Source organism: Leucopleurus acutus (genome assembly GCF_964270905.1).
Source record: "Leucopleurus acutus genome assembly, chromosome: 5".
Lineage (NCBI taxonomy): Eukaryota > Metazoa > Chordata > Mammalia > Artiodactyla > Delphinidae > Leucopleurus > Leucopleurus acutus.
The window spans coordinates 29155978-29182752 of NC_139147.1; the positions used below are offsets into that span (position 1 = coordinate 29155978).

The 26775-nt window shown below is 34.6% G+C and overlaps 1 protein-coding gene across 3 annotated transcripts in view; it reads left to right on the forward strand.

Annotated features, from left to right (window-relative positions):
- Positions 1 to 26775, forward strand: part of SAMSN1 (SAM domain, SH3 domain and nuclear localization signals 1) — a 48577-nt gene that overhangs the window by 7184 nt on the left and 14618 nt on the right. For 2 of the 3 annotated variants that reach the window (XM_082839338.1, XM_082839339.1), the window contains exons 2-5: positions 15860 to 15931; positions 18270 to 18419; positions 22731 to 22860; positions 25192 to 25343. In XM_082839338.1, coding sequence (XP_082695464.1) covers positions 15860 to 15931; positions 18270 to 18419; positions 22731 to 22860; positions 25192 to 25343 — 504 coding nt within the window. Of the gene's footprint in view, positions 1 to 3389; positions 3446 to 15859; positions 15932 to 18269; positions 18420 to 22730; positions 22861 to 25191; positions 25344 to 26775 lie in introns of those variants that run through there. The other variant, XM_082839340.1, reaches the window with a different exon arrangement.

Sequence of the window (26775 nt, forward strand, 5' to 3'; positions counted from 1 at the left end):
AATGGTTGAGAGAAATGACAGAAGTGTAGACTCCCCTTGTAAATGTGGGTATTACATCCTATAAGAAGGTATAAAGTCATTACCTTGACTACCAATGCACTGGATTTGTTAAAAATCAATTTAATGACACACTTATCTCTTTAAACTTTCCTTACCTTGCTTAGGAGATAAATGGCTTCATTATCCCTGCAGATTGTGTGGTTTCTTTTTAATAATGGAATTAAGTCCATACTCTACATAGCTGTGTTTCCAAATTTAGCATTCCCAAACTGATCCATTTCTCTTCCTTTCTAGTGTTAAGGACTTAGGTGAACTTTTGGAAACAAGACATTCATAATTAGCTTCTTAGTAGAGAACAAAAATGTCCTCCATTAAGAATTGATTAATAAGAATAGAAGAGGGTTTTAAGCTGTCTCTGGTGGTAGACAAAATGATTCTTCTATAGATAGAGAGCCATTTGTCAACACAGCTGGCCATGTCCCCTTTCTCCCCTCACTTAAAGAGTTTTGGAAGTTTTCACCTAAGTCTGTATTAGTTTTCTAGGGCTTCTGTAACAAAATACCATAGACTCAGTGGCATAGAGAACAGAAATTTATTTTCTCACAGTTCTGGTGTTTGGAAGTCCAAGATCAAGATGCGGCAGAATTGGTTTCCTTTGAGGGCCATAGGGAAGGATCTGTCTAGGCTTCTTTCTGGCTGGCAGTTGGCCACCACTTGCTGCCCTTTAACTTTGTTGCCCCTCTGTGCACATAACCTGGTGTCTCTCTTTGTGTATCCAATTCTCAGCTTTCAGTGGCTCTGACCACTCTCATTCTTTCCTGTTTGTGCCTCTCTTACCCTAGAATACCTTTGCCCATTTTTCTCAATTCATGAACTTATTTTTTAATACCTCACTGGACTCTCATTCCCTCAAAAAAGCCTCCACCAGTTAACCCAAGGCAGTGCATTAGAGGGCATTCTGGCAGAGCAGGAGGAAATATGAACTAAAGTCTTATAGATTGGGTTTGAGGTCTTATTTTGATATTTCTTAACTATGAGATGTTGAACATTTTGTTAAACATCTTTTGAGTTTCTTGTGCTTATCTGACGAAGGGGATATGTTAAGGCACGTCACATAGGATTGATGTGAGAATTAAGTTAATTACCATATGTAAATTCCCTAGCACATGGTTCATGTTTGATTAATAATCTCTCCCTCCTTTCTAGTTTAATAGTACTTGTTCACTACCTCTATTGTTTCTTTTAACATAGTTTATTCTAATATGTCCTCCCAAATGGAGTTACCATCAAGAACAGGGGATGCATCTAATTCATATTTGTATCCCTGCAATTTTTGGGGGGGAACAAAGGGTATTGAACTCTGTCTAACTTTCAGACTCCATGTGCCCTCTATTACACTTTGGCTACCATCAAAAATATTTATAATATGGAACATAGTCGTGTTTCCTCAACATATGCATAATACTTGTGTAATGACTAATGGATAATATAAGTCATCTAAAGTAGTACTCTACTCCAAGACATAGTTTGTAAATGTGTCACCGATAAAGATCTGGGCAACACCCATATAAAACAAAGTAACCATTCTTAGAATGTAATGAGACAAAACAATAATCAAAAATTGTAATGTAATCTGTCTGAAGGGAAAAAAAAAAGCATTTGCAAAGAGTTGCTTTCAGGGAGGTTAGAAAGGAGGTGGAGAGTAGAAATTTGCCATTGAGTCTGCAGAACAATCTGTATCAACAAAAGCAAATATTCCATTAGGCTCAGCAGACTTGCTCACTTAGGTGAACTAAGTTCAGGCTATTATAACTTCGTGTCTCTAGCCTTTAATACAACCTAATTCACTTTTCTGTGACTCTACTATACTAATCAAACAAACTTCCAGCAATGACTTTGCATCCCATGTCTCTAGGGGAGACATTTCTTTGATCAGTCAACAAGAATATGCATTCTTCTTGGCAGTTGAATTTCTCATACCTAACCAATACTTGGTATTGCCATTTTTGGTAGCCTAACAGTTTAGTTTATGAGTCAGTCCCCCTTGGAGTTGTTTAGTTCTGCAAGCTTGAAAAATAAAGTTCTTGTACCTGTCAATGAGAGGGCTTGACATTGGACATAGAGACCCAACCAAGGAACTGGCTTCTTGGAAAGACTGGCTTAAGTTGCCACCTGACCCCACCTTTTCTCTATATTCATAAAATAAAGACAGCTAAACAATGAAGTTTCTTTTCTATGTTTTTCATAATTTTAACAATTTAAATTCCTGGAATAAGATTCAAGACAGATTTACCTTATATCAATATCATAATATATAGTGATATGACATTGGTCTGAATATTTGATTAAAATTTTTTCTGAATATTCACATGGTTTTAGCTAGGCAACTTTGATTTTTTAATTAACAGTAATAATAAATAATTTGATATATAAATTTTGTAATGCTTATGGGTATATATTCTTTATATTGTGAGTTATTATACAGCCATCATCTTTTCTAAACTAAGCCATCTACTAATTTCAAATTACTTTAAGCTTATGAATATCTCACTATAATTATTTACCAATTCTAAAGTACCCATTACCAATGAAACAAAGGTTCATAATTTTAAAAATAAAATTCCTTCAAAGATAAATGTTCTACAATTATCAGACATATATTGTAGGTTTAGGAATTGTCATAAACTGAGTTCATTTCTACCACTACTATTACATTTCAAACCACTATTAACTCCTCAATAGACTAAAATATTTTTAGAGCCAAATCCAAATACAATGAAAGGAAAATAGATGTAATTGACAATGAAGAAGTTATAGAACCCAAACATCTCTTCCAAATATCCTAGCATGAACTTACAACTATTTTTTTTCTACTTATTCTTTCCTTGTTCAAGATTACATACTGTATATTTGTTCCACATAAACATGTCTGTTCTTACTAAGAAAAAATAGTTTAAATTCCTAAGCATAGTGTCAGCGGGTGCTGCCTGAGATGGGAATGTTTATAAGCTTTATGATATTAACTGCAGCACTCAACCTCAGGTGGCATAAAACATGCAAAAAAGAACTTTCTGTCAGTTTTATTATTTCTAAAAAGGTTCCCCTTGAAGCAGAAGAGTGACCTTGCTCTGCTGAGCTGACATATGCCACTGGATTAATGGTCGAGCTCTGCTGGAGGGAAGCTCACAGAAACATTACAATTCCAGAAGCTGGGCTGGCGGTGACCATTAATCAGGGGGACCAAAATCATGCATCAAACACACTCATTTAAAAGTAGTAAAAATGACTTTAAAAAAAAAACCTTTTTGAGAATTAGCTTGTTGTTTGTCATTACCTGTGTTCAAGGAGATCACTGCATGACTGGACTATCCCTTGGGGAGAACGTTAGAGGTCATTACATACCCAGAGACCAAGTGAATGTGGTGCACATTGCAGACTAACGGAGGTAAAGGAGAGTTTTTGTTCCAGAGAATTTGATGGGAAAGTGTATTAAATGGATTCTATTTTCCCAACTTTATTTTCACTCCTTTATTTAACTAAGATTTCAAAGTAATGGGTACTATGAATGCTGGCCTCTTTGTGAAGATTTTATTTTATTTTTAAAACTGGAGTAATTGGATTTAGTGGTAGAAACATTTGACTGGTAAACTTGGTTAGGAAATTTCTCAAGATCCTAAAGTTTGAGTCAACATACTCAACTACTAAGTACGTGAATAAGTATCTTCATGGACTTAAAGGTACTGTACATTCTTCCACCACATGTCAACTAAGAAAAAATTTTCAAGACTTTTTCTCTCTCTGATTACTGAAAAGGAGAAAAGGCTTAAATCTAAAACCCTGAAAGAATGTTCAGTTTAATTTAGATGATAAAAAGTTACTCTTGCTTTTTACAAACCTCTTTGATGATAAAGTTGAATAGGCATAACCTCTCTTTCATTTCTTCAATAGTTTGTCTTTTAGATTAATGATACTATGCATAATACATATGATATAATTTCATTAGTAGGTAGAACAAATAGTAGATTATGGCCTTTATTGAGAAAACCAGCCCATTGATCATTAAGATTATGATCAACATAGAAAGGCCTGCTATGATTACTACTTCAAAGTCATTCTTCTCCTAAATAACTGCTGCCTTCCTTAACCATGATATTCAATATTATCTTCTTTTGTTAGCCATATGCTACTCTGGAGAATTACTTATACAGACTTATTTATTTGTTTTTGAAGATTATAGGATTAAAAGAGTTGACAATGTCGTGACTATAGTTAAAATATTATTGAATATTTGGCTATAAGTAGAAAAAATCTAATAGGTACATAATAGAAAGTTAATTTCTAAATTTATGGGAGGATTATACATATTTCTTGTAACTGGAAATCTGAATCATCCATTTTTCATACTGCATTCTCTCTATCAAGGTGCCTAGGAAACAAAATTAGTAATGGAAATTTGCTCACAGAAATTACTTATCATTGAATAGGTATGGTAAATGCATAAAGTACGTTACCTGTAATTCCTCATTCCCCTCCCCACCATCTTCCCTAAAACACAGACCATCTTGTGTAACCTTGGTGGACATGGTTAATCATGATCTCTAACTCTAAGCCCGAAAGTGGCATTGGAACGTTTTTCAACACAGCTCTCCATGAAGGTCTTAACAACCCATCCATGCTGGTGCAAAGAATTGAAAAGTTCCGCTTATTCTGGTTTCGAAAGATAGTCCATCCAGACAATGGGAAATCCTAGTGATATATTCTTGTGAATACACAACACTTTTCTAGTGCCCCCAAATGATTATGTTCACTAGAAACAATCTTTCTTTCTCTCCCTTGAAGAGTTCGGGAGATATATATATATATATATTTTTTTTTGCCGTATTCGGGCCTCTCATTGTTGTGGCCTCTCCCGTTGCAGAGCACAGGCTCCGGACGTGCAGGCTCAGCGGCCATGGCTCACGGGCCCAGCTGCTCCGCAGCATGTGGGATCTTCCTGGACTGGGGCACGAACCTGTGTCCCCTGCATCGGCAGGCGGACTCTCAACCACTGCGCCACAAGGGAAGCCCCGGGAGATAATTATTAAGACACATTTTTTTGTCATCCAGTGCTCCTTTTAATACACAGTGTGTGGTTCATTGTATTTTTATTACTTTAATCATCATTTTAGCAATTATCCTCTTTAGATTTGGCAATTTCTAAGTAGTTCCTCAGTCAATAACTACAAATCTCTTACAGTAAATAATTTTTGAAGATGGTTAAGCAAATTCAAATTGTATTGATTTCAGCTAATTTCATGTCCAAAATCTGTGATCATTTTACTGTCTTTCTTTAGACTATCAATAATATAGATATAGACATATGCATACAAAATGCCTTTCATGTATTAAGTAGTCAGTACAAGTATAAATAATGATGAATATAAATTTCCAAGATGACATCTAGTATACATTTTTAATTTATTGTGTGTGTAAATATAATCTGCTCTTAGGAATTGCTTCTATATTTGTATACCATTCATCTGAATATGGCTCTATTTAGCTCTTATAGATTGGAATTCTGTGATTGATGCCACCAATAGAGTGTAAATTCCTCCAGGATGGATTCTTATTCATACAGACAGCCCTGATCCCAAGCACAAAGTTTAGCCATAGAAGCCCCTTAGTATATTTACACTGAATTGCATAATGTAAAACATTATGCTCCTTAAGTAAACATCAGCAAAGTGTTTTCTTTGACTATAACGTGACTAAGTTATAATTTGCTTTTGTGTAACTGTGAAATGTATGGTTTTTGTCGTTTAACTTGAAGAGACATATGTGGGATTTGTCATCTGTTGTGATTTTCCCAAGGCTCCCAACTGTAGGATTTTTTCTATAGGCCTACATCGCTTAAGATCGGTGGCAATCAATGTGCGCTAAAATGATGAGGTGTCGGCAAGTGGTCTCATAGACAAGGTAGGACTTGATCCTGCCCTTGAAGAATGGGCTGGATTTGAGTAGGAGGAAGAAGAGTGGAAGAACTTTCCTTGAGAGAAAAACAGCGTGAGCAACAGCTTAGAAACATAAACGAGTGTGTCCATACTGGCCAGCAAGAAGTGTCAGAAGTTCTGCTTAATCAGATTGACTAGCATTACCTGAATCCATGGGGAATCATGAATGTGCAGCATGCTAAGTTTGGACTTCATTTTGTTAACTAAAGAAGAGTCACTTAAACGCTCTGAACCTCAGTTTTCCTCATCTGTAAACTGAAGGAATCAATAACCATCTCAGAGGGGGGTTGTATTTGTTTAATGAAATAATTATAGATAAATCACTCGGCATAAAGCAAGCTCTCAGGGGCCAAGAAACCAATGTGGAGCAAGCTTTACATTTTGAGAAGATGAATGGAATGATGAGAATTGGTATTTTAGGGAAAGGAGTCCAGTGTTGTGACGTCTTTAGATGATTGGAGAGGCAAGAATTTGGGAACTAAAGAGCTGAAAGTTGTTATCTCGTTGACTCAGGAATGGGGTTATAAGCACATAGTTGCGTAGCGGTAATGAAGATAAATGCCTACAACAGAGATTTGGGAAAAGAATTGAGCAGATGTGAAGGCTGAAAGAATGTGTGTGTGGTAAATATATTACATTTTGCATTATGTGTCCAAACTCCCCAAAGACAGCAGTGAGCAAATACCGGTTTCCAACAGTGCAGGTGGAAGGTTCAGAAGGCATGATCAAAACAGATCCTCAGGGGTAAGAAGCCATAAGCAGAGAGAGATTTTTGTTGGCATATACGCCTTCCAGCCTGAAGGCAGGCAGAGAAGCTACTGTAAATTAGAGAAGCTGCAAAAGTGGGTTCCCTAAGGGAATTCTTGAAGATTTCAAGGAAGGATGGTATAATGAAACAATTCCAGGAGGATCAAGAGGGACCACTTAGTATACTTGTTTAGTTTAGTAGTTAGAAAAAGAGAGAGAAGGAATAGAAAGTCAGTGCTATAATAATAATACAGGAGTGAGTAAGCCAGCAGAAGTTTTACAATAGGAAAAACAAGAAGCTGAGAGGTTCAAGATAGCCTGATCATGGTCACATTTTTTAAAGTTTTGCATTTCCTTTTTATTCTATGGGATTTTGTAAGAGTTGATACCTAGTAATATCAAGTGACTGAACTTTGGTTACCTGAAAAAAAGATATTTAAGACATATCAGTATTATTTATTTTAAAAATTCTTTCCATCTAAAATAGAATATCTTAATTTTTATTCAATTCCTAAAAGTGCAGCATACTTATAGTCAGTGAATGCAATGTAAATCATGAGATATGGTAATAAGTGAGTAATGCAGCAGTGCAATTGAGAATTCTCAATGTTTGAATCTTTTTCACTCATAAAACTTATTTTTGTTACATTAAATAGGCTGATACAAATAAACGCTTTTACAGGTATGGCTCATTCTGCATTGATTTTTTTTTAGTTCTAGTTTTCTTTCCTTTAGGTAATTTTCTTTGAGGTAGTTTCAATTTACAGAAAACATCTCTTGGCACATCAACTTCTGAAAGGAAAGCTTTAGCATGGAAATTTTGACACAACTTTTTAAAACGCTGTGGTGGAGTCAGAATCTGCACTTCCTTTAGATAGCGTGCAGTTGATAGGAAAGATACTGAAACAGAGAGATCAAGTAGACTAACTTTTGTTCTAAGAGTCCAGATGTACATTAAAAATATTTAGAGCATTGATACATATTTGAGTACTGAGTTGCCTTTACCCAAGGTTAAAATGTTAGTGTTGAAGGCCTTATTTCACACGCTGCTTGTCTTTCAGCCTTCAACTCCCTGACGCCCAAACAACTGTCTTCCATCAGCGCCACATGATAGTGTAATTATTTAACACTGAGTCAATCCTCATAGATTATTTTAAGTGAGTTAAATTTGTTTCATACTCTTCAAAAGATCTCAGCACCTGAGTTAGTTAGAACAATTAAATCCTCAAATGCCTTTGGATAAAGGCTGATAAGCTTATTGAGATTTAGCATACCATTATTATAGAATATTCATACAAGCACGTGCTGAAACAGAATTCTGAACTTTAAGAGCATATTACCAATGAAGGCTCTATGTGCAATATTTAGATGATGTGAGAACTCATTGGCAGAGTGTGTGTGATTTTTAATTTGCCAGTATATTTCAAAATACTGCAGATGTCTGACTCATATATGCAAATTTTTCTTTGAAATAGACTGTGAAATTTTCCACCGATGCCTTACCCAAATATTGTCATGCTGGATGGAGATAAGATTTTACTTGAAGATCCCGGAAGCTGGAGAGTGGTTAAAAAATGAAAATAAGGGTTCAATTCTTTTGGTTTTGGTCAAAAGGTTGATTTACATTCCAAAAAAAAAAAAAAAGACTCCTTAATTCTCCTTCATGTTGATAAATTTAGGATGGTCATTGTTTTAAGAAACCTACTCAGTTCTATTCTATATATCAAGCTAACTTTACATATTTTTCATCCCGCTTAAATAGCAAGTTTCTTTGAAAATGGAAAACAGGATCAAAACTTTGTAATGCAATGACATAGTAGAGAGTACAGCAGGGTGGAGAATTGAAAAAAAAAAGGGGGGGATTTTTTTTGCCAGTTTTTGTTCCTATAACAGTTTCCTCATTGAGAGGGACTATATGATTTCCAAGAATCCTTCTAGCTTTATATAATGAATAGACATTCTGTAATAATTAGAATTATACAAAACTAGAGAAGAAATGTGACGAGCAAAAAAGAATCCTTTCTTAAGTTCTTTGCATTGCGTAGGGACACACACACACAAATGAGTCCAAACAACCCAAATGCCAGTTATTCAGCCCTATTTTTGTGGAAGCCAAGTAGGCTATGTGGAAGAGGGTAACTGTACCACATAACCAGATAGTCTTCAAAAGATAGTCTAGTAAAATACATTTATATCAGAAAGTTAGTTGTACTAAAATAAATTTAGAAAGCAAAACTTTATTTTCTCCTTAAATACATCCATACCTCTAAACAACCATGACCTAAGTAATGTTAATGATATCTTTAAAAATTAGCTCCTTAGAAAGTTGTGCAACCATTTACCCTTTTTTTTTTAAGACTATTTTTTTTAAGAACAGCTTCAGGATCACAGCAAGATTGAGGAAGGTACAATTTTCCCATATGCTTCCCCCTGCCCTCCACCTTATTAACTCTTTGTAAATTATTTTTAACTTTTATATAGGTACATTTGGTTCTTTTTTTAACCCAACATTTTATTATGGAAAATTTCAAGCATATGTAAACTCAGAGTGTAGTACAATCTACCCCATATATCCATCACCCAGTTAATCATTAAATAACATCCAGTCATGTCTCCTTTGTGCCCACATACTTCCTGCCCTCACTAGATTATTTTGAATTACAAATGAAAAATAACAATACTTCCTCAATATCATCATCTAGCTACTTATTTTAAAATTTCCTCAGTTGTCTCCTGGATGTGTTTTGCTACAGTGGTTTATTTGATTTATATCTAAATAAGATCTATGGATTTTGCAGTATTTATTTAGTTGATACAACTCTTAAAGATTCTTAATTTATACTTTCCCTCTCTTCTTTTTTTTCTTTCTGTTGATTAGTTGAAGCAACCAGGTTATTTGTGCTGTAAATTTTCTCATTGTCTAAAATTTTCTGGTTGACTTCATCTTTTTGATGTCATTTAAGATGCTCCTCTGTCTCTGTATTTTTTGTAATCTGGTAGTTAGATACAGAAGCTTGGTGTGATTGCAGGTTTTTTTAAAAAGAATATTTCATTGGTGATATTAGGTGCTTCCGTTATGAAGCCCATATTCTGGTTCATTCTTTTTTGTGATTTGAGTAGCCATTGATGATTGTTGCCTAGATCCATTATTGCATTTGGGACTTACAAAATGGTACTTTGGTAATTTCATCACTTAATTGATTAGCTAGAATATATCACACATATACATGGAAAGAAAAATTTTCCTTTATTAAATATTTATTTACTCTCAAATATGTTTTATACAAGAAGGACAGATTAAATGTTTGTTTCTCCCTTTATTTGCCAGTTTTCATAATATGGCTGTAACATTTCCAAAGGTGACAACTGGTATTTTTCTTCTTAGTATCATTATGAACTCATGAATTTTGATATATTAGATGTATTTCAGTGTAGCTCAGTTATTATTCTTCCTTTTACTAAAATTGTCCCATATTTGGATACAATTTACCCTAGTGACAATCTTTTAATATGGCCCTTGTGTCGTTTTGGCATGGCCCTAGTAGTCTTTGAAAGCTTACCTACTTTATGGTATGACAAAATGAAAAATTTGAGAATATAGACTGAGAATTTTGACTTCAAATGTCATTAACATCGTTACTTATTTTCATTGTCTCTCAACATTCGCATTTATATATATCGATATCATTAACAATGGTGTGAATACTGAAAACAGGTTAAAATTAAAAATTTTTTCCTTCCAGTTTTATTGATATATAATTGGCATACAGTACTATATAAGTTTAACATGCACCGCATAATGATCTGACTTACATCCATCATGAAATTATTATCACAGTAAGTTTAGTGAACATTCATCATCTCATATAGATATAAGATAAAATAAAGATTAAAAAAATCTTTTCCTTGTGATGGGAACTCTTAGGATTTACTCTTTTAACAATCATATATAATATACAGCAGTATTAATTATATTTATCATGCTGTACATTACATCCCTAGTACTTACTTATCTTACAACTGGAAGTTTATACCTTTTGACTACCTTCATCCAATCCCCCTCTCTCTACCCCCTGAATCTAGTAACCACCATCTGATCTCTTTTTCTGAGTTTGTTTTTGAAGTATAATTGACCTACAACACTATGTTAATTCCTGGGGCACAACATAATGATTTGATCTTTCTATATATTTCAAAATGACCAACATGCTGTCTAGTTACCATTTGTCATCATACAATGATATTACATTATTATTCCCATATTCCCCAATTTCATACCTGTGACTCATTTATTTTTCAGTTGGAAGTCTGTATCTCTTAATCTTCCTCACTTATTTCTCTCATCCCCCAACCCCTCCCCTCTGGCAATCACCTGTTTGTTCTCTGTATGTATGACTGTTTCTGTTTTATTATGTTGTTCATTTGTTTGCCTTTTTCCAGATTCCACATACAAGTGAAATCATACAGTATTTGTCTTTCTCTGTTTGACTTATTTCAGTTAACAAAATACTCTCTAGGTCCATTCACGTTGTTGCAAATGGCAAGATTTTGTTCCTTTTATTCCATTGTGTGTGGGGTGTGTGTGTGTGTGTGTGTGTGTGTGTGTGTGTGTATTTGTATACCACATCTTTATCCATTCATTTATTGATGTGCACCTAGGTTACTTCCATAGCTTGGTTATTGTAAATAATGCTGCAGTGAACAAAGGGGGGCAAGTATCTTTTTGAATTAGTGTGCTTTTTTTTTCTTTGCATTAATACCCAAGAGTGAAATTGCTGGATTGTATGGTAGTTTTATTTTTTAATTTTTTGAGGAACCTCCATACTGTTCTCTATTGTGGCTACACCAGTTTACATTCCCACCAAGAGTGTACAAAAGTCCCCTTTTCTCCCCATCCTTGCCAACACTTGTTATTTGCTGTCTTTTGATAATAGTCATTTGACAGGTGTGAAGTGATATTGTGGTTTAGATTTGCATTTCCCTGATGATTAGTGATGCTGAGCATCTTTTCATGTGCCTATTGGCCACCTGTATGTTTTCTTTGGAAAAATGTCTACTCAGGGCCTCTGCCCATTTTTTGATTGGGTTGTTGGATTGTTGTTTTTTTTTTCTTTTTCTTTTTTTGATGCTGAGTTGTATGAGTTCTTTGTATATTTCCAATATTAATCCCTATTTGGATACATCATTTGCAAATACCTCCTCCTATTCAGTAGGCAGCCTTTTGTTTTGTTGATAATTCCCTTTGCTGTGCAAAAGCTTTTTAGTTTGATGTAGTCCCATTTATTTATTTTTGCTTTTGTTTCCCTTGCAGGAGGAGACATATCCAAAAAATATATTGCTAAGATCAATGTCAAAGAACCTACTGCTTATGACTTTGTCTAGGAGTTTTATGGTTTCAGGACTTACATTTAAGTCTTTAATCCATTTTGAGTTTATTTTCTTATGTGGTGTGAGAAAGTAATCCAGTCTGATTCTTTTGTATGTAGCTTTCCAGTTTTCCAACACCATTTGTTGAAGAAGCTGTCTTTTCTCTATTGTGTATTCTTGTCCCCTTTGCTGTAGATTGACTATATAAGTGTGGTATATTTCTGGGCTCTCTATTCTGTTCCATTAAACTATGTGTCTGTTCTTGTGTCAGTACCATACTGTTTTGATTATTGTAGCTGTGTAGTATAGTTTCAAATCAAGGAATGTGGTAACTACAGCTTTGTTCTTCTTTCTCAAGATTGCTTTGGCTATTCAAGGTCTTTTGTGTTTCTATACAAATTTTAGAGTTATTTGTGAATTCATACAATTCTGTGAAAAATGCCTTTTGTATTTTGGTAGGGATTGCACTGGATCCATAGATTGCTTTGGCTAATGTGGTCATTTTTACAATATTAACTCTTCCAATCCATGAGCATTGTATATGTTTCTATTTGTTAGTGTCATCTTCAATTTCTTTCATGAGTGACATAGTTTTCTGAGTACATGTCTTTTACCTCCTTAGTTAGATTTATTCCTAGGTAATTTTTTTGGATGCAATTGTAAATGGGATTGGAAAACAGGTTAAAATTTGTCTTTTTTTTTTTTTTTGGTCCTTCAAACTATCAAATTACTGTCTTTTTTTTAATTGTTTAAAATAATTCCTCTCTCTAAGCCACCAATTCAATATGAAATTAGATTCATTATTTTTATTTGGAATTGTTAAGGATTGCTTTTATTTTTATTTAATTTTGTTTATAAATTTTTTTTAAAGTTACATGGTTTTAAAGTCAAATTTATAAAACAAGGCATATTCAGAGAAGTGTGTTTTCTGTCCCTTTTACTTTACTTCTTTTACCCCATTTCTCTAAGAAGGAAAATATGTTTTTGCCTGTATTGAGACACATACATGTATTTCCACCCTTAGATAAAAGGTGGTCTATTATGTACACATTTCTCCACTTGTCTTTTTTCACGTACACTGTCCTGGAGATAATTCCATAGCAGATAGTTATATTTCAGTGTTTTTGCAGATGCACACATTTCTATTGTTTGAATTTACCATAAATTATTCAATCAGTCTTCTCTTGATGAACATTGGGATTTATAGCTTTTCAATATTATAAAAGATTTACATTGAATGTGGATGATTTATATTCAAGTGTATCTCTGACATAGACGTCTAGAAATGAAATTTCTGGGTCAAAGGGCATATACATGTAATTTTGCTAGTTTTTCCAAATTACCTTCCACAGGTGTGCCATTTTACAAACACATATCTAATTGCATAAGGAAAGACTGTATAGATTTATAGTTAAAGACTAAATATAATCTAATATCAACAAAAACAAAGAATTATCTAAAATATAAATTGCATTTTTATTTAAGTTACTCTTTTGTCGATAGCTATTTGTTTATATAATAGCTCTGTCTTGATGGGAGTTCTGTCACAAAATAGTATTTGCTAAACCTAATCCATTATAATTATACAGTGCAAAATTATCAATATTGAAATACATTCTTATTTATAAAGGACTATCATCTATGAAACCAGCTTACCTCCACGTGATTCACCTTTTCACTGGAAACTTAACAGCAGTAGAAATTACACATTTGTTCACTGTCCATATCTCATAGTAGACATTAGCCTTTTTTCATTAAGCCATAACCTATACATTATGAAACCATCTCAGAAAGTCACTAACTTTTTGACTTGAGAATACTGAAATTTTAAAAACGTTATTTTAAATACTTAGATTTGCTTCTAAAGGGTGTCTTAGGACAGATTGGTATTTTACTCCTCTGGCTTAAAGCTGTTGACTGATTCATAATGAGATGACTGACAAAACCCAAAGTAATAGTCCTGAAAACTACTACTCCATTATCTGCTTCTCTTTATCGACATAGTGAGGGGAGAATTAATTTTAAAAGGTGGTGACTATTGATTAGTTAATGGCAGAAGATACTGTAGAGAAATGCTGAAGTGAGCCTATTCATGCCGGGCAACACGACCGATTATCCAGTGGTGGATATCATGCTGTAACCCTCATTAATATTTAGTAGGCAGGACATAGGCTGGTTGTAGACTACAAAATTGCCCTAAGCACAGGCTCCAATAGGCCATAAGAATGTTTCAAGTAGATAAAAGAGTAACAGATTTCCCTGTGTTCAGATAGTTTATAAGCAACACAAGAATACGCTCAATTCCCTTTTGTGATTTCTGGGCAATGATGGCCTGGCAGAAATGCCTACTAGGCAGGTAGAAATGATTAATGCTCTGGGAAATCACTCTAAGTTAGTAAGCCCTGCGTGAGAACCAGAGTGGTTCTCAGTTTCAGTCCTTCTTTTTCTCTCCCCTCGCCACAGCTGAAGGGCTTCTTCGTCAGGGGTAGCAAGTCAGCGAAAGGCATTATTTGTGTCTAACACAGCCATCATCCTTGGGGTGACGTTCTGTATCACACTGTCTATCAAGCTGACCCCTTGCCACGTGTCAGGATCTTTTTATTTCAACTGATTTAAAAGGGAAACAAGGAGTTTTAAAGATCACTAGTAGGGAGACATGAGAATAAAAATGCTTGTAAAGCCTAAGAGCCTTTGAAGCCGACTTGAACTAAAATGATCTGTGACTTTTAAAGGACAATACAAAGTTTTATAGATTACTGACTCCCATTTTTAACTTTTCAAATTACCAGGTTATTTTTCAGTACCACCAGCTTATTTTGAAAATATTATAAGCTTGAAATGAGGTAAAGTTCTTAAGATAACATATTCTTGGGATTTGTGGGTATATAAAGTCTGTAACATCCGATATCCACCATCCCAAACAATGTATAAAATTAAATAGTGAGAAAATATCAATTTTGTGACTCAAAGACTCTAAAGATTTTTGAAAATGTGTTTAAGAGAATCATTTACTTTGCAGTATATCAGGAATTGCTTGTAATTACCTGCCTAGAATGAGTTACATAGGAATAAAAATTTAGCCTTGTAGGCAAGAAGTATCCAAGAGAATAAGTCTTCTATTAACATACTGAGCTTTTTCTTAAAATGAGTGAATGAAATTGACCCGGGGTCTCACTGTAATTCCATGTTAAATGTGGAAAAATTCATTTTCCTCCCAACCTGTGTACACCTAAATGCGCTTTTCAATTTATTAATAGGTCTGTGTATGTGCCTTCTCATTCTGACATCTAATAGAGAGTTTCAAATTATCAGGAGTTAGCTACAGGAAATACATTTGTGTTCATTTTTACTTTTTGATAAATATGATCTTTATGAGGCACAATTGTGGATCTACTCAAATGTTTGTTTTTGTGTGTTTGTTTTGTTGTTTTTTTATTAGTTGGTTGGTTGTTTAGTAATACATGCCATTCTCAAGAGCAAAAGTAACACTATAAATTAAAAATAATTTAATAGATTTTTCTCCAAGGTGCTTAACACTGTAACATAAACATATGAAGACATTTTATGAACTGTAAATATTACAATGTTAATAATAGTTACACCTTCAGTGCCTTTAGATAGTCCAGAGAGATTTCTTAATCTTGTATTTGCAAGAGACTGATGCTTACTGAACCATAATCTAATCTATTTAGCAGTTTTATCAGTGAAAGTCACAAATCCTAAATTTCCTTTCCTTTTTCTTTCCTATTTTATAGCGCAGCAGCAGTTTTGGGAATTTTGACCGTTTTCGGAATAATTCCATATCAAAACCAGATGATTCAATTGGGGTTAGTACTCTATTCCATTTTAATGAGTGTTATACAAACATATTATGAAAAATTATGAAGCCAATGTAATTTTTGCAAATTACAGTAAGAAAAAGGAATATATTTAAAGATCATAACCTTGCATACATTTTTGTGATAAATGAACAAACAATTATTTAGTATCTAGTACCATGCTGGACATTAAGAGTAAAAAGCTATCTAAGAAACCTAACAGATGTTTGGGAAGGCAGAACATCAACTTACGAAGGATTTACAGTTTAAAGTAACATAGACGATCCCAAATTTTCTGAGCATTTCCACTATAAAACAACATACATGTTAAATTTCATGTAAGTTGTAATTGCTTTAATTTAGGAAATGATTAAATAGCTTAATTGGAAATTAGTTAAGGAGAGCATAGGCTGCTCATTTGCACTCTCATACTTCTGTACACTTTGAAATGTCTCAGTGGTGACCATTCCATACACATTTGCAAACCATGAACACTTTGAATGTAGCTTAAGAAAAGCTTCCCATAAAATTATTTACATCATCATCATCATCATCATCATTACATTTAATTGAGCACTTACCAGGAAGTAAGCACAGCACTAAGCACTTTACCTACCTGTAAGTAGGAACTATTATTATTTTTATTTTATCACTGAAGAAATATGTTTCAATAAAATTACTTCTAAATTATACAGGTCATAAATGACAAAGGCAGGATGCAACATCATGTCCAAAGTTTGCTATTTGTTATACTATCTCATAAACCATGGACCAACTGTGATAAGTGATTAATGAAATGTAAAACAACTAATAAAATAGAGGGGAGGGATGTACATTGAGAAAAGTAAAAATATATGCTTATCATTGAACCTGAGTTATCTATTCATGTGATAGATTTGTTTTAGATCAATAGGCTTTAGACCTTATGCACTTCTTAATTATTCATTCTCTATATTGCATCTTTATTTTTTGTTTTTTTTTATAAAGAATTCTTTTTATCATATCTGACTCTCAGAATACCTTTCAGATTCCTATATCCATCTACCTATAATATCTTCAAATATGTTGATTTCAGCAATGGATATTCTAGACAAAAAAAAAGTAGAAAGAAAATAACACCTATTATTACTTTATAAATACCTCCATTAGTGCATACATATGCATGTGTATATATAATATATCCCCTTTTATACATATATTACATCTATCCCTTTTTATTCACCTATATATTTATGTATATATAAACTTATGGATAAACTTGTATACATGCATGAATATACATTGATAAACTTGTATATAGCTATATGGTCTATCAACATTTACACAGTTGTAAATAATACAATGCAGTATGTGTATACAAATAGTGAGAAGCCCTATATAATTTTTTTATCATGAGGGATATCTTGTTGATCTTTTTTTTAAACTTTTATTTTATATTGGAGTATAGTTGATTAAGAATATTGTGTTAGTTTCAGGTGTACAGCAAAATGATTCAGTTATACATATACAAGTATCTATTCTTTTTCAAATTCTTTTCCCATTTAGGTTATTACAGAGTATTGAGTAGAGTTCCCTGTGTTATACAGTAGGTCCCTGTTGGTTATCTATTTTAAATATAGCTGTGTGTATATGTCAATCTCAAACTCCCATATTGTATAAACCTTCAACTTTCCATAATCATACATAGATATATTTACTGTTATTAAGTTTATAATTCTAGAGTCAACCTATAAAAGTTGCTCAGGCTCATTCAAATTCATTGATTAGTAACGGTGGCCTAGAAATTTGTGAAAGAACTTAGTGAATCTGATAAAGTAGTTTGCACATTTTTTAGCAAACCATCATTCATTCATTCAGTAAATGTGTATTGAGCATCTACTCTATGACAGGATCTCCCTTAGGCACTCAGAAAGTACTGTTACAATACAGGTGAAAATCCTTACTTCATGAAGCCTAGAGTCTAGGAGGAGACAGACTTTAAAACAACAACAAAACCCATAAATAAATATCTAAATAAAATTGTGATTCAGGCTATGAAAGAGAACAGCACAGAAAAATGTTGAAGTTAAAAATATGCTTAGATAGTTTCTTCAAAGCTTTTGTAAAGGAAGATAGCAAAACCTGAAATTAAAAATATTTATAGTACTCTTTTCTGAAACTTAGGTAATGGTAAGTTAACACAGATAGTAATAAACTAATATACTTTCTTATTTATTTTAGTTTGTAATTTTACAGTGAAGATAAAGAACATTGAAGTAGAGAAAAGAGAGAAGAAGAGGGAGTGTGGACAAATGACAATGTTTTTCATTGCTTTATTGTTTTGTTTTTTGTAAATAATTCTAACTAGGTGCATGAAGGGGAACGCATAAATGAAAGTGAAGAACAAAACAAAACTTCAAATAATGGAGGAAGTTTAGGTAAAAAAATGAGAGCTATTTCCTGGACAATGAAGAAAAAAGTGGGTAAAAAGTATATCAAAGCCCTTTCTGAAGAAAAGGTAAGTGTCCTCTGTTAATCACTTGTGTTTTTCTGTTAATATTTTTCTAAGTAGTTTAGAAATATTTGGCAGTTTATGAAGGCCTTCAATGTATTTTCTCCCTCAATAACTGTGCCCAGAAGTTGGGCGGAAGAAAGCATTATCACATTCTCATAGAGGAAATTGAGGCTTAGAAAGATCACTCATGTAGTATGTGAAGAACATATGTCATTTATGTTGTAACAAACAGTAGTACATCACTTCTTTTCATCACCAAATGATATTCCACTTTATAGATAAGCCTCATTTTATTCATCCTTTCATCAATTGATGAACATTTGGTTGTTTCCACTTTGGGAATGAATGATTCAGCATGATTTAAAATATGAATATGAATATCTGTGTTCAAGTTTTTATGTGGAAGTATTCTTTCATTTCTCTTGGTTATATGGTAACTCTGTCTGATACTTTGAAAAACTGGCAAACTATTTCCCAAAGAAGTTGCATCATTTTACATTCCCACTAGCAATGTGTGAGAGTTCCAGTTTCTCCACATGCTTGCTAACACTTGTTATTGTATGATTTTTGATGCTACCCATCAAAATGGGTGTGAAATAGATTCTCATTATAGTTTTGATTTCCACTTCCCTGATGACTAATGATGTTGAGAATATTTTCATGTGGCCATTTGCATATCTTCTTTCAAAAAGTGTTTATACAAATCTTTTACCTGCTTTTTAATTGGGTTGTATTTTTATTGTTGCTTTTTAAAAAAATATCTTATGGATACAGATCCTTTATGAGATATACGATTTGCGATATGATATATTTTCTCCCGTTCATGGATAGTATTTTCATTTTCTTGATGTTGTCATTTACAGAACAAATGGTTATAATTTTGATGTAGTCCAATTTATTTTTTCTTTCATCATTTGTGCTTTTAGTATTGTATTTAAGAAACCATTGCTTAATCTAGGGTTACAAAGATTTACTCCAATGTTTTCTTCTAAGAGTTTTATAGTTGTAGCTCTTAAATTTTGGTGTATGATCATTAATTTTTCTACATGGTGTGTGGTAGGAGTCCAACTTCATTCATTTGAATGTGGATATTCAATTGTCCCAGCACTACTTGTTGAAAAGACAATTATTTCTCCATTATATTGTCTTGGCATCCTTGCTGAAAAATCAATTGATCATAAATATATGGTCAGAAATATTTGGATCATAAATATATGGATTTATTTACGGACCCTCAGTTCTATTCCATTGATCTATATGTCTTACAGCTATTTTCTTTTTAATGCATTTCAATAGGATCTGTCCCCAGTACTCCATTAAAACAGTTGTCACAGTCAGTATTAGCCTCTATGTTGCCAAAGCGAAAGGTCACTTTTCTTTCTTCTTACATGACTTTTCAGCTGTACCTGATGCAAGTGATGATTTCATTACATATGAAACATTCTTTTTTCTTGGTTTCTTTGGGCATTCTTCTGGCTTTCCTTCTTTCTCAAAGTTTCCTTTCTTAGCTCTGCTTTCTTTCCTGTCCTTCTAAATATTGAGTCTTCCTGAGGCTTGTTCCTAGATGTTCTACTAGTTTAGTCTCTCTTCCTAAGTGATCTCATCTTGTCTCATGACTTTTTCACAATTACATCTCTAGCTATGATCTCTCTTTTTAAAAAAAAATTTATTTATTTTATTTATTTATCTTTGGCTGTGTTGGGTCTTCGTTGCTGTGCGTGGGCTTTCTCTAGTTACGTTGAGCAGGGGCTACTCTTCATTGTGGTGTGCAGGCTTCTCATTGTGGTGGCTTCTCTTGTTATGGAGCATAGGCTCTAGGTCCGTGGGCTTCAGTAGTTGTGGAGCATAGGCTTAGTTGCTCCACGGCATGTGGGATCTTCCCAGACCAGGGCTCGAACCTGTGTCTCCTGCACTGCCAGGCAGATTCCTAACCACTGCACCACCAGGGAAGTCCCATATGATCTCTTTACTTATCTGTTATACAACCAACTGCTTATTTGATATTATCACTTAGATGCATAATAGATAACTGGAACCTAATATATCTAAAACAGAATTATTGATTCTCTAAGCTCTACAGAAAGTTTGTTTCTTGTCCAGTCTTCCAAGTAGAAATAGACAACACTGTCATAACTGTAGATGCTGGAAAGAAAGGAGAGGGGGGAGAGAGAGACAGAGACAGAGAGAGAAGAAAGCCTACAAATCACTCAAAATTCCTTCTTTTTCTCACTTTTCACACCAATTCATCAGCATATCCTCTTGGTACTAACTCCAAAGTATATCTAAAACCCTTAACTTCTCCATGTAAATTATTCCTGCTTTAGACTAAATAAACAAACTCTCTTGCTTAGACTACCTAATTGGTTTCCTTTCTTCCACTCTTTCCTCCATAAAAGCGATTCTCCACATGAAAGCCAGAAAGATCTTTGAAAAGTCAGATTCAGAACACATCACTCCCTTGGTTAAAATTTTACAGTACCAAATGCATTCCCTTACTATGATGTGTTCATTCCAGTCCTCTGAAAAGTAGACCCCCAAGAAGGGAATAGACACACCAAAGACTTACTGGAGAAAATGCCTGTGAAGGATAAAGAAGAGAAAGAAAAAATGAGCAAGGAAATCCTTCAGACTACAGTGCAAGTCTGACACCTGTAAAGGGAGAGGAAGAAAGAAGGAGGATCATTCAAGTCTCAGGCTTCAACACTGTTCTAAGAAAACTTTGGCCAGATTGATGGGAAGTCCTTGAACCAAAAGTTTCCATTAGAGAAGCCCCACATCCCACCAGAATGGACTCAAATGGTAGCCCCACTGCTTAAGTCATTGGAACATGGCTTCCTTGCAAACACAGTGATCGATACAGAAGGCTAGTAGTTGGGGCTGTCAGTAAAGAAGGGTCCCGCAGCAAGAGATCTGAGTGCACATTTCCATGGTTACTGAAAGTGCTCTATAAAGTCCTTCCTGAGCTGACTCCAGTCTACTTCTCTGAGCTCACATCCTAATGCTCTCCTTGCTCTCACTCAGCTCCAGCTACCCTGGCCTTGTTGTTTTCCTCTGCATAACCCAAGCTAATTCTGAGTTTAGTTATTTTGTTCTTGCTATTTATTTTGCTTGGAAAACTGTCTCCAAATCTTCATATAAGTCACATCTTCTTATCATTCAGGTCAAGAATTCAGACTCTATTACCTTATGGAGGAGATCTTTGGAGGCTATTCCCTCTAAATCAGTCAACTTTCCTTCAACCCTAACCCGAGTAGCTAATCCTCTCACATCACCCAGTTTTATTTCCTTCATAGCACTTATTATTCTCTGAAATTGTCTTGCTCACTTTGTTTACACAAACCTCCCCAAACACTACAAACACATACACACACATGCACACACCCTGACAAACTAAAATGTACCTCATTTAAGATAGGATCCTGTATATTGTTTCCCATGATATCTCCAGTTCCCAAAACAATGCCAGGTACTTGGAAGGTGTTCTACAAACTTGTGTTGAATAACTGAACAAATGAATAAAAGAATGGATAAAAGCAGAGAATCAAACTGAGCATATATCGTATGTATAGTCTGAATTTTTACCAATGTTTAGAAATGCTCAAAAATGAGGAATATTGAATTATATTTTGATGAATATTAAGAAATTCATAGGCTTTGTTGAAACTATATAAACATGGAAAACATATGAGATGTTTTCAAGCAGATGTAATTTCTTTTGAAATTGTCTGTCTTTCCTAATTTTATGCAAGATGTGCTTTTCACTTGACTAGGTGGCAAGCACCATATGAGATTTGTAAAGCTTCTTAGATAAGCTTTGTTTTAGAATTGCAAAGTGTGTATGTTTTATTCATATCTAGTGGTCTGGTAGGGTGCAAATAACTGACACAAAGCAACTATGCAGAGTTTAAACTTGTAATATCAGATCTCAAAGGATTAGTAATGGTGGTAAATAGATGATAAGGAGACCATGAAGAAATAAAAGTGCTTTAACAGATAAAGCACAGATGTTAATAAATCTAGCATTTCTGATTAAATAGTCTTGATACGATATTCATCCTAACTACAAAAATAAACTTTATAATTTCAGTTAAATTCCAAAATGTGGGCTGTTTCATCTAAAGAATTTTTCCCACTATACCATAAAATGTTATGCTTGAAATTGAGCTAAAGATTCATGACACTCATATTTTATGCTGATGTATTCCTAAGTATTTCATTGCTAAAATATGTCTTCTTTGTTAAATCAATGCACACAGTGAAAGTCTCCAAGGAAATCAGTTCTTTGCATTTAACCTCTGATATGATTTTCTGAAGGATGGGGAAGATGGAGAGGATGCCTTACCTTATCGGAACAGTGATCCCACGATTGGAACCCATACAGAGAAGAGCTCCCTCAAAGCCAGTGACTCCATGGACAGTCTCTACAGTGGGCGGAGCTCATCAAGTAAGGCTATACAATAAGTGACAAGAGTCTAGATGGGAGATCTGGGTTAAGTTAATTAAAAACAACAGATTTATTTCTCTTTGGCTTGTTTGTCAAAATTTCACCAATGTTCCAACTACTTGATAAGAGAAATAGTGAAAATGTAGGATGTGTTGAATCGATAGCAATGCTATTGTCTAAAATAATACATAATATATTAGAATTATGGATTATTTTGAAACTTTTAGCACTGTGGTCAGCAAGGCTCTTGGGGATATGCCTCCAAAAGATTATATTGCACAATTAAATCAGAATCCCTACAATAAAGTGTGCTGGGGAGAACTAGCATTATTTTGAGTCCAAATTTTTTAAATGACTTGAAGTATTCAGGAAACTAAAATCCTGTTTTCTCTTTTTCCTTCCCTTTCTCCCCCCCTCCATGTACTTCTTCCTTTCCTTTTCTCTTCCTTTCTCTCTTCCTTCCCTCTCTCCCTACCTCCTACCTCCTTCCCCTCCTTCCTTTCTGTCTTCCTTTTTTCTTTCTTTCTCTTTCTTTCTTTCTTTTGTTTTCTTTCATTTTTTCTTTATTCCTTCCCTGTCCTGCCCTCTGTCATGTTTTCCTTCCTTTCCTTTCCTTTTTATCCTGAAGTATTCTGAAAAGAGCAGGACATCTGCATCAGTTCTAACATTTACTTTTTAGGTTTCCATTCAGCATTAGCCGGTAAAGAGTGAAGTAGTATGTAAATACTAAATAGTAGGAATATCACCAATTAGTGACAAAAAGGAATCAGCATGTGTTCAATAAGAATTTTCTAAAAACATCGTTTCTACCAAAGAAGTCACTCAGGCTTCAGTCACATGTCCTGCTACAATATTTGAATGAAACTACTGATACTACAGGGTGCCTTATAATTTTTTTTATATGCACACTGTTACTTATCCCTCTAATCTTTTCAGGGCTTTTAAATGTTTTTTGCAAAGTTTATTTTCCATTTCATTTAAAATCAACTGCTTCTGTTATTTGAAGATGGATCACAAAGACCAGCTGCTGCAAATATCCTGAATTTTATTCCTACTTTCCTACTGGCTGTAGAACAGTTATTTTGTGAAGAAAAAGCTAGTACAGAAGCATTTGAGGGATATATTTTTGCATGTGTGAAATTCAGATTTTATTAGTATTCATTTCTGCTGGAAGTTTTAAAATTCAAAATTGTAATGCCAAATATGGGTAGAATTTTATAATTCTACAATTATAATTATAAAACTTTATAATTTTACAATGAAAAGCCAGGGACTGGAGTGGTCATGGAAGGGAGGGTGTGAGGAGATGGGGGTCTACTTAGCTGTTATCATAAACAACTTAATTTCTGTGACTAGATGCAACTCACCTTTCTTTTACACCAGTCCATATTAAAAAAAAAAAAAATGGAGAATCGCTAAGGATCTTTCTCTTATTTCTATACTTATTTGAAAGAATGGCAGAGATACTGGGACTGTTCCCTCATGAAGCAGAGCACTGAAAGGCCACAGTGAAGGAAAAAATGAGGTGACAAGTGAGAGCAATAGGGAGACTCAGAGTTACTTCTACTGGGAAATATTCTTGCCCCCGGGCAGGCAGGAAAAATGGAATCTCTTTTTTTTCCCCCTTGAGGTTCAAAATCAGAAAGGAAGAGGACCAGAGAGCAAGGATTTGGAGCAGTTTAAAAAGCCCAGTTTAGAACAATTTTGAACAGTTTAGGAGTACAGACATTGGAACACACTTCCTCTTTCCCTGACGCTCACACAACAAGCAAAACTGCTACCTTTTATACACAGAGATGTTACCTCAGAATGGCTTTTGGTACACAGTAGGAAGTCTGAGACACTATTTTTGCTACATTGTGATAAGTTGTAGGGAAGCTTGTGGTCTTATGCTTTGATCATTCCTGATCAATAGCACACAAAGATCAAACTGTCGCTATAGGTTTCTGCCTTTGTTTACACATACAAAATTAATTATCTGGTTTGTACAGGGAATTAAGTCTCTACTGTCTGCCTCTTTAGCAAGTATCCAATGCTCAAAGCACTGTGCTACTGGATCAGATGATAGAGACTGAAGTAAGAGTGTTTAGTTTCGTGGTAGAGGAAAGAATGATCAGGTTGACTGGAAAAAGATCAGAAATGGCTCAGAGGACAGAAGTCAGTGGTGGAAAATGACTGGGAGGCAGAAACAGGGATCAGTCACTTAGGACCACCTCAGGAGGCTGGCATCCAATGCTTCAGCATTATTCCTGCTTAGTTATGTCCAGGTGATGGTTCAGAATGTTATGAACCTTCAGTGAGAACTGTTAACCTCTGCTTTGCCTTTATCAGGTGGAATAACAAGCTGTTCAGATGGTACAAGTAACCGGGACAGCTTTCGACTCGATGATGATGGCCCCTACTCCGGACCATTCTGTGGCCGTGCCCGTGTACATACCAGTTTCACACCGAGCCCTTATGACACTGACTCCCTCAAAATCAAGGTGTGTGCACATCATATCCGCATTCTGTATGGTTTGTCTAGGGCTGGGTGTATGATCTTTTTCAGGAAGTGCAAGTATGGGGAACTAGGGGGTGAGCACGTTCTTCCCAATAGGAGAACTGGGGACTGGTGTACTATGGCAGGAGTTCAAACAAAACATGAGAGGTAGGGTAGGGGGATCAGTGTTTTGAGGCTATTTTCAAAAGTTGTATTATGTAGATAATGTAGAATCAGAGCTTATTTGGGAAGAAGGAATTGTCTACATTTTTCTGAAAACCAAAATCCTCACAAGTTGCTGGAGGTGCCCAGTTCTACCTGAAGCCAAGGAGAGGGAGAGAAAATGGAACTATCAGGCAAGAGCCCAGCAGAGCAAACGTCTTGGGAACCTGACTTGGCCAGGCAACTTCAATACTTAAGTCAATACTTGCAAATGCCATAAGTAACCTGACAACTTTCTCTCAGTGATATTCCCTCCTGAATTCCCTTTTTTTATTCTTATCCTCTTTGTTCATTTTCTTTTGCTGTGAGGGCTTCACAACACAAAGGTTGCACCACCGTTTGTGCTGCCTAAGGGGACATTTGTGGAGCTCTAGTAGGACACAATAAGGAATTCCACAGACACACTGGGTGTTGAATACTGTTGCTGACCATCCTGGGTCTTATCTGAAATGAAATTGGATTTTTGCTTGTGATCTGTGGGCTTCCCTGTAATGTATATTTTTTACAAGTTTAAAGGATAATAAGAAAGATGTAGCATAGGACTGCCATACTTTGAAACTTCCCCTAGAGCTTCTGGGGATTTTCTAGGTCTGCTTAGATGATCCCATCTAGCCTAGGATTTGATTCCCTATAGTTAAAGACAGGAAAAACTAGGTGAACAGCTCATAGTGTCTGAAGAGCAAACTATCATAAATCGGAAAGACCAGATCTTTTAATCACATTGAATTCTACTATTACAAATAAAATCCATGTTTTAGATGGAAGAATACACATTCACAGAGCAGCAGAAAAAAAAATATATTTAGTAGCAGACTTAATTCTTTGTTTGAGGGTAGACCCTTAAAATGACAAAAATATCAGAATCTATAATGTCATCTCTGAGGTAGAAAGCTGTAAGTCTCAATGGAGTAACTATGACACAAATGTAGACACTATATTTGCATAGAAATCAACTTTCTTTACAAAAAAATACCCTGGGGAGTTTTCTACTCTTGCCAATAACTCCTGCAGTCTTACTCTTAGATGTGAATAAAGAGAAAGACCAACTGGCTTGTCTATCCCAATGCATTTCATTCATACTTCAATCCAAACTTTGCTGTGGAGCTCAATCTAAGTGTTAAATAAGTAATTAGTAATTAATTATTAATTAATCTAGGATAATTAGATTAATTTATCCTTAGTGCATATATACTTTTGTTACATATTTGCTATGT